This window comes from Herpailurus yagouaroundi, unplaced genomic scaffold, assembly GCF_014898765.1.
Source record: "Herpailurus yagouaroundi ecotype Mexico unplaced genomic scaffold, PumYag 139, whole genome shotgun sequence".
In the NCBI taxonomy this organism is placed as follows: Eukaryota; Metazoa; Chordata; class Mammalia; order Carnivora; family Felidae; genus Herpailurus; species Herpailurus yagouaroundi.
Window position 1 is genome coordinate 837,625 of NW_024412394.1, and position 8,890 is coordinate 846,514.

The following is an 8,890-nucleotide window of genomic DNA, read 5'->3' on the forward strand; positions in this document are numbered from 1 at the left end:
CCTGAGTAAAGGGCTGGAATGGGGAGGCGGGGCTCGGGGTGGGAGGAGCCGGGAGGGTGGGCGGTCCGGGGTGAAACCTACGGGTAGAGGTGGGAGCCGGGTTGTGGGACGGGTCTGGAAGCCTGGAGCTGGAGCCGTGGGTGCTGAGGGGCCTATAGAATTGTTTCGACAGGCTTCTCCCCCCTTATGCCCTCTTTCTTCTGGGCTGCATCCTAGTTGGAGTAGGCTAGGTCTCGACTGACAGGGGGGGACCTGGAGCAGGTAGGGCTTTGGTGTGAGGTCTAGCGGCGGAAAGTTGCGGGGCCTGACCTCGGCGGCCCCTCTACCTCCAGCTCAGCCTCAACAACAAGCAGCTGTCCCAGATGCTCAAGTCCTCCGCGCCCGCACAAGAGGAGGAGGAGGACCCCCTGGCCTACTACGAGAACCACACATCCCAGATAGAGGTGGGGCCCGAGGGCAGTAGGGGCGCTGTGAGTGAGGGCCTGTGAACTTGGCCCTTGAGGGCTGTGGCCTAGGTGTGACCACATGCCTGTGTGCACCCAGATCGTGCGACAGGACCGCAGCATGGAGCAGATCGTGTTCCCGGTGCCTGGCATCTGCCAGTTCCTGACGGAGGAGACCAAGCACCGGCTCTTCACCACCACGGAGCAGGATGAGCAGGGCAGCAAAGTGAGCGACTTCTTCGACCAGTCCTCCTTCCTGCACAACGAAATGGAGTGGCAGCGCAAGCTCCGCAGTGAGGACCCCCGCGGGGCGGGAGGGCAAGGCCCCCTGGTGACCCCCTTACCTGCCAGGGGGGGCTGCCTCACCTCACCCCACCCCACCCCAGGAGGGCTCCAGTCATGTTTTCCCCCTGAAGCGGGGCCTGGAGCTTGAGCAGGTGCTGGGGGCCCCAGAGGGGGAGGCCATGTGGGATGAGGGGACAATGTTAACCAGAGACCCACCCACATCTCCCCCAGGCATGCCACTGATCTACTGGTTCTCCCGCCGAATGACCCTGTGGGGCAGTATTTCCTTCAACCTGGCAGTTTTTATCAACATCATCATTGCCTTCTTCTACCCCTACATGGAGGGCGCGTCCACAGGTGGGGACACAAGGCTGGCAGACTGTGGCCCTGGAGACCACCGCGCCTCCTCCCAGGGTTTGGGCAGAGCCTTGTGGCCAGCCAGGCTCTGAGGGGACCAGATGCAGAGTGGGGGAAAGGCACCCCTGCACTACTTTCTGGGCTTTGCACCCCATCATGGGGGGAGAGACAGATGGGGTCCAGTGCGATGACAGGGTCCTTGACCTCGAGACAGTACACGTCTCTCTCATACACACGGGCACACGCGCATGAGCCAGAGCTCAGCTATGATAGCAGCAGCTGGATAGGGCCTCTCCTGCCTTAAGCCTAGACATGCAGGTGTGGTGGTGCAGGAGAGGCCCTAATACCAGGTGACCAAGAACTTAATAGGGAAGGTTTCCGGGAGGAGGTGGCTTCTCGGGGTCTGTTGGGGCTGTGGTGGGCTTCAGAGACCAGTGCTCACCCTGCACCCTGGCCCCCAGGCGTGCTGGGCTCCCCACTCATCTCACTGCTGTTCTGGATCCTCATCTGTTTCTCCATCGCGGCCCTGTTCACCAAGCGCTACAGCATCCGCCCCCTCATTGTGGCGCTCATCCTGCGCTCCATCTACTACCTGGGCATTGGGCCCACACTCAACATCCTGGGCGCCCTCAACGTGAGTGCCAGAGGGAGCCCTCACCCTAGACCACCCTTGGGGCTCATGGCGCCATTGGACCTCGGGCTGGCCTGCTGCCTCCCGGCAGCCACTGCTCTGCCCTAACCCCCTTGTGCCTGTGTCGGGATCAAGCTTGTTAAAGCTCCATGGTTAGGGCCGTTCTGTGCCTCCACTGTCTCCCGGGACGGCCTGGGGGCAACCGGCACTCAGAGATAGCCAGCCAGAAGTCACTTTGGGGCACCAGCTTCAGGGCTGCTGTGTAGACGGTGTTAGTCGGGCACTGCCCAGAGGCACTGTGTGTACTGTAGACATTAAAGATTTGTATATTATGACAATTCCTGACAGCTGGAAATAAAGTATCCAGAGCAAGGTGGGGGGAGACCCCTTTTCCGAACTTACCAAGTCACCGTAGAGGCCAAGGTTGGTCTGCTTGGTCTGACTCTATCTGTATCTCACTTTCTTCCTGGAACCAGGGGCCCACGGGGCTCCTCCCCTGTTCTATCCAAGAGTCCAGGTACATTTCTGGAGGCATTTTCATTAATGCTGAGCCTGCCAGGTTGAGCAGGACCAGCTCAGATCCACTCCGGGCAAGGGCTGGCCTCCGAGCTGGTCACTGGGGGGGGGCATGGCAGTAGGGAGTGGAGATTCAGGGTGGGCCGTGGGGCACTGATCCCCATGCCTTCTACTGCCCCCAGCTGACCAACAAGATTGTATTTGTGGTGAGCTTTGTGGGCAACCGCGGAACCTTCATCCGGGGCTATAAGGCCATGGTCATGGACATGGAGTTCCTCTACCATGTGGGCTACATCCTGACGAGTGTCCTGGGCCTCTTTGTCCACGAGCTCTTCTACAGCATCCTGGTGAGCCCTCTGGGGGCTGGGGCTGGCAGGGGTGGGGGTGGGGGTGGGGGTGGGGGTGGTCGGGGCTTCCCTCAAGTTGCTAGTGGTTCCCCAGTGCCAGTCTCTCTGTCCGGTCCTCTTGCTGCTGGGCTGGGAGGGCTGGATTTGCAGAGTCCTCCTCTACCTGGCCCCAGCCCAGCCTTCAGGGCCCTGACGGCCACTCCCGGCCCCCATCTGGCTCATCTCCCCTGTCTGGTAGTGGTTTTAAGCTTGGACTCGAACCAGACTACCTGGGTTTGCATCCCAGCGTGGCCCCTACAAGCTCTGTGATTTGGGGCAAGTTTCTTAACTGCCCCGTGCCTTCACTTCTGTATCTATAAAACGAGGATGATTAACAGCACCCACCTCCTAGAGTGATTGTGAGGCTGAAGTGAGCCAACGCACACAAATCACACAAAAAATTCTTCCCCCGGGTGTGGTGTTTGCCTGCCCATTCGGCCCTCACACCTTCTCCCGGGCCACTCCCTTCCCTTGGCCTTAGAACTCCAGGTGCCTCTGAGCAGCCTTCCCCGCCAGGCCCACTAGGCTGGTTCCACCTGCCCAAGCACAGACCCTCCTGGAGGAGCCTGTGGGAAACCACTGGGAGCCGGGCAGCCCTTGGACCCAGTGGCGTCTGCAGCCCCTCAAGGCCCTGTCCCTGCCCTGCAGCTCTTTGACCTCATCTACCGGGAGGAGACGCTGTTCAACGTCATCAAGAGTGTGACTCGAAATGGCCGTTCCATCCTGCTGACCGCCCTGCTGGCCCTCATCCTGGTCTACCTCTTCTCCATCGTTGGCTTCCTCTTCCTCAAGGATGACTTCATCCTTGAGGTTGACCGGCTGCCCGGCAATCACTCTGGAGGTCTGGCGGCTCCTCTCCTGGGAGGGTGTGGGGGCTGAGAGGGGCTGCACAGATGACCCGTGTCAGGACCAGGCGCCCTGCCTCAGTTCCTCCTCTTGGGTCCTGGGGCGGGGGTGTTTAGTTCACAGCAATCTGCCTCCCTTTGCCCCGGGACACACCGAGGGGGTGGGAGAGCCTTGGTCTTCTGCTCCCTGAGGAGCCACCTGCTTGCAGACCTGGCATCCATCTGAAACTCAGTGTTTGCAGGGGCTGCCTGTGTGCCAGGCTCAGGGGTGTGGACCCCCCCCCCCCTTCCTGTCCTTTGTGCATAGCAGGGGCATGAGGACCCTTCACGTGTAGCCTGACAGGGGGGAGCTCGCAGGATCAGGGAAGGCTTCATGGAGGATGTGGGGCGGGGGGCACAGCGAGGGGAATGATGGCCATTGGACTTCCTGGTGACCTCACCCACGTCCTCTCTAGCCAGCCCCCTGGGGATGCCACATGGAGCTGCCACATTTGTGGGCACGTGCAGTGGGGACAAGCTGGACTGTGTCTCAGGGGTCTCAGTGCCTGAGGTCCTGGAAGGTGAGGGCAGTGTGTCTTGGGCGCCTGGGGCAGGGGCGCAGAGGCGGGTGGCTTGGCCTGGGTGTGAACACATACTCCGCTTGTAGGGAACGAAGAGCTGGAGAGCACGGAGCGGGCCTGCGACACGCTGCTCATGTGCATCGTCACTGTCATGAACCACGGGCTGCGCAATGGTGGTGGCGTGGGCGACATTCTCCGCAAGCCCTCCAAAGACGTGAGCATCCCCTGCCCCGCTCCCAAATCCACGTGGCCCGAGCCCTGGCCACATCAGCCACTGCGAGGTCCTGCGCTCGGGTCACGGTCACGGCCTGGGGGAGCAGCTCGGCCCCCCTCCCTCTCCGATGTTGTAAGCCCCCACTTCGCATCCCCTCTCCCTGCTTGGCCACCAGGTCCAGTGCGCGGTTACATGGTTGTTGAGCTTCCCCACCCCCCGTCTGCTCACGCCTCCCCACCGGCTCCCTGTAGTTGCTCTCAGGAAAGACCTTGGCAGCCGAGCTTTGCCCAGGCTGGGGAAGGCGTGAGTCAGACACCGGGCGGATCCCCGGCTGCGCTGGCTTCATCCCCGGCCCACAGCAGGGGAGGGCAGGGTGGGGAAGCTGAGTCTGCTCCGTGAGGACGCCTCAGGATTTGACTCAGGCAGCCAGGCATTACCAGTACTCAGTCTGTCCTCGGCCACATGGGAAAGCCGCTTCCAAGGTCAGACAGTGTTTCTAGAATGTGTGAGGCCAGGCGTCCTGAGGGTGGGGCAGAGGCGTTCAGAGCTGGCTCTGTCCCCAGCCCAAGGTTGGGGCAGAGACAGGCCTCGACCTGCAGCTCAGTGCCCCATGCCAAACTCTTATCACAGGGTGCCGGCCTCGCTGGTATCCTTTCTGAGTCCGCTGTCTCCTAAGCCACACTCAGGGCTTGTGATTGTACTTCTCACTGCCCACAGTGAGGCTGGGTCTGCTCTGCCTCCCTCAGGGCCCCGGGAGCCGGGGGCCTTAGTCCCCCTCTGCTGAGGGCCGAACCTCCTCTGTCACAGCCCTGACCCCTGCCTGAGTCTGGCTTGCCTGGGCGATGGGGCCCAGCCTCCCTGCTTCCCCCCCTGCAGGAGTCCCTCTTCCCAGCCCGTGTGGTCTACGACCTCCTGTTCTTCTTCATTGTCATCATCATCGTGCTGAACCTCATCTTTGGGGTGATCATTGACACCTTTGCTGACCTGCGCAGTGAGAAGCAGAAGAAGGAGGAGATTCTTAAGACCACGTGCTTCATCTGCGGTGAGGCCCCCTTACACCTTCTCAGTTTCCAGAGGAAACCGAAGCCCCCGGTCTCTGTCCAGGGCTTTTCCCACTCCCGGTGTGAAGTCCCCTCCCCACCCACTGCAGGCTAAGGAGCGGGTGGCACCTGCAGGACAAATCCCTTATCAACTGCTCCTGCTTGCCGGGCTCTTGGGATTCTGGCCACCGTGGTGCTGAGCTGCCCCGGTGGGAGGCTACAGCTGTGGCAGGGCGGGGTCACCACGGCTAAGTGGCTGGTGCTTTAAATAGAAGTGACCTAAATAGCCCAGGGTGGGCTGTCACATGCATTCACCAGTCCTTTTAGCCCGGGGAACAAATGCCCCCACTGCCCCAAGAGGCGGGTGTTTACTCTGCCAGGTGGCCCCACGGTGGCTCTTGGAGCCTGATGGTTTCGTCCTCACCCTCTGCATCGTCAGGTCTGGAGAGAGACAAGTTTGATAACAAGACGGTGTCCTTTGAGGAACACATCAAGTTCGAGCACAACATGTGGAACTACCTGTACTTCATCGTGCTGGTCCGCGTGAAAAACAAGACGGACTACACGGGCCCTGAGAGCTACGTGGCCCAGATGATCAAGGTGTGGACCCCGCCGGGGATCAGCGGCCGCCGGGGGGGGGGGGGGCAGACAGTCACGAACCCTTGTGGGAGGGCCAGCTGAGGAGCAGCTGGAGGCAGCCCTCACCGGGGCCCCGCCGGCTGCCCGTGCTACCTCGAGCTCTTCTGCATGGCCTCTGTTGTCAGGGAAAAGCCCACAACAAACCTGTCAGCCCCAAAGGACGTGCGTGGTGTCCCCAGGCCCGTGGCTGCCCGATACCTAGGAGGTGGGGGAGCAGGCAGACCCTGTCCCGGGACTGCTGCTTGGGGGACCATTCTGAGGGAGCCTTTTCCAGCTCGGCAAGGGGAAGGGCAGCTTCCCGGAGTTTGGATGGTCCAGGCCGAGAGGGAGCCTGGAAAAACTTTCAACTATCAGACTTCGGAGGAATCAAAGTTACTCCGTCCAATTTCTGTAGTGACTAAAAGGGAGTGAAGGCAGTGAACCAAAAAAACAAAAAGGTCTCATAGCTTTTCGGGTAAAGGAAGCCCCATCAGTTCCATTCAATGTAGTGCATCTTCAGATTACTGCACATCAGATAAATTGCAGGCTAAAAGGAAAGACCTATGGGGTGGGGGGGAGTTCTATTTGTTTCTTGAGTGTATAATTGGAACTGATCTTGGAGTGCAGGTTTATCTGTTGGTCTGAGAACTCCCAGCTTGTGACGAGGAGCCAGAAAACTGGTGGCCCCCTCCCACTCCTCCTCGGTCATGGGAAACGTGGCCTTGCCTCTGAGACACGTGTCGGATGCCAGCCATCCCCGGCGGCGCCTCCCCTCCCTCAGTGTGCCATCTGTCCGACTCGCATCTTCCTGGGGCGTGGGGCGTGCGTGGCGGGGTGGGGCGGAAGGAAGGCAGGCGCTTCAGGGTCTGCTGCAGAGCCCTCCTCCACCTCGCAGGGTGTTCCGACTGTAAACAGATGGTGCTGATATGGCGAGACTTGAGGCCGGCTAAAGGAAGTTAGCCTGTCACAGCGTGGTGGCCTCAGCGCCCACCGAGGGTTCACTGCCAGCTCATTCTGGCTCCGGGGAGGACCCCAGTCGGTTCAGATTTTCCCATGACACAGCCCTGGGGAGGAATGTGTCCAGGGTGTGACGGCGGGTTCCCCCTCCACGACTGCTCTTCTAAATGAGGCCTTCCTAGCCTGGGCCGGAGCTTGCTCATCCCACCGGTGATTTTTTTCAGAACAAGAACCTGGACTGGTTCCCCCGGATGAGGGCCATGTCCCTAGTGAGCAACGAGGGGGAAGGGGAGCAGAATGAGATCCGGATTCTTCAGGATAAGCTCAACTCCACCATGAAGCTGGTGTCCCACCTCACCGCCCAGCTCAACGAACTCAAGGAGCAGGTGTGCACCCAGGCCTATCCTGGCCCCACCCTTGGGGTCCCACGCCGGGCAGCTCCAGACCAGACCATCCGCGGGAGGTCACAGCCCAGCCTGCCATGGGGGAGAGGGGGAGGGGACTGGGGCCTTCACGCTCCTTCCTTTCCTTTGTGGGTCTGGGGTGGAAGACAGGTTCCAAATACGCTCTCTCCCCCATGGGAAGTTAGAGTGAGGTTGGCAGCTCCTGAGTCCACCGAAAGACATGGCCAAGTGGACCTCTGCTACAGGTGTGAGGGGTCCTCCCCCTCGTTCACCCCTACTCCCAGCAGCTGCTCGGGGGCTCTCTGAGGGGCTCACCCCTGATAGGGGATGTCAGGGCACCCTTCCACTTCTCAAGATCCCCTCTTGCCCAGAGCACCCTTCTCTCCGTCCGGAGTGACTAAATGAGCTCAGGCGCCCCTCTTTTAGGTGGGGTGTTTCCCAGCTGCACCAAATCAGGGGTTTGTGATGCACTAATTGAGGACAAGCGTTTGGGGCTGACATCCTCAAGGCACCCTCCGGGGGGGGGGGGGGGGGGGTGAGGGGTGGGCACCAGTCCCTCCCCAGTGCCCATGGAGAGAGGGCTCTGGGCTGCCTGACCCGACCTGTGGGCACCCGTTTAATCCCAGATGACAGAGCAGCGGAAGCGCAGGCAACGCCTGGGCTTTGTGGACGTCCAGAACTGCATGAGCCGCTGAGAGCCACCGGAGGCCCCAGCAGGGGATGGTCATCGCAGAGAGTGGTGACCGGGAACACTGCCCCTTCCTGCGGGTCAGGGGGCCCGGCCAGCCCGCCAGCCTCTCAAGGCCAGGTGCCCACTCGGCTTCCAGCTCCCATTCTGCCAGACACCCCCCAAGCCGTGCCAGGCTCTGGCCAGCATGGAGTGGGGAGCCACAGAGCTGACAGTCCTGCCTAGAGCCCTTAGAAACGACTCAGAAACTTACGGGGACTCAGCTTACCTTAATGCCTTAGAGGAGAGAAGTCCTCCGGAAGGACAATTGCTTTGTTCCTTAAAGCAGTAACTGACATTCTCTTGTGTTCCTCCATGGGATTAGGAGTGGGGTCTCGTCTTTATTCTAAGCACTACATTTTGGTCTCTGCCTGCTCCTGAGGGAGGTGCAGTAATGCTGTTGTTGCTAGTGATTTTAGGGCTTTTTATTTAACTTATTCACGGGTGCCGTGTTCAGCCCAGGCCACGGCTCCACGGCTCCCCCTGGGCCGCAGATCTGCTGTAGACTGCGTGTAGACCTCATCATCCAGGCCACCCCTCCAGCTCGGCCCCAGGTGGACTGGTGACCCGAGGAAAAGAGCCTTGCTCCTGGGACCTGCCTCTTCTAGGCCTCCTGAGAAGAGTTGCTGGCCCAGAGGGCAGGGCTGGGGCATGTTGGAGCAGCTGGGTTTCGACTGTTTTATCTCCTTTTGGTGTAACGTTTTACAAACCCTCTGGCCTGAGAACTAATATGTTAACTGCCTTAAATAAATTAATAGAACGCTAGTCCTTGAGAAAGGGACGCTGTTTCCTACACTCCCCAGGGGCGGTGGGGGCTCCTATGCCCACTGGCCCGGCCTCACCTCGGGCTCTCGGTAGATGCCCTGAGCGACATCCTGTCTCGCAGTGATTCCTGGACAGAACTGTA

The 8,890-nt window shown here is 60.4% G+C and overlaps 1 protein-coding gene across 3 annotated transcripts in view; it reads left to right on the forward strand.

Annotated features, from left to right (window-relative positions):
• Nucleotides 1–8,748, forward strand: part of ITPR3 (inositol 1,4,5-trisphosphate receptor type 3) — a 67,678-nt gene extending 58,930 nt beyond the window's left edge. For 2 of the 3 annotated variants that reach the window (XM_040473220.1, XM_040473221.1), the window contains exons 47-58: nt 333–443; nt 544–736; nt 960–1,085; nt 1,547–1,719; nt 2,415–2,579; nt 3,267–3,459; nt 3,919–4,023; nt 4,110–4,237; nt 5,114–5,279; nt 5,717–5,877; nt 7,077–7,238; nt 7,883–8,748. In XM_040473220.1, the coding sequence (XP_040329154.1) occupies nt 333–443; nt 544–736; nt 960–1,085; nt 1,547–1,719; nt 2,415–2,579; nt 3,267–3,459; nt 3,919–4,023; nt 4,110–4,237; nt 5,114–5,279; nt 5,717–5,877; nt 7,077–7,238; nt 7,883–7,951 (1,752 nt within the window). In that variant the 3' untranslated portion in view covers nt 7,952–8,748. The other variant, XM_040473222.1, reaches the window with a different exon arrangement.
• The last annotated feature ends 142 nt before the right edge of the window (nt 8,749–8,890 follow it).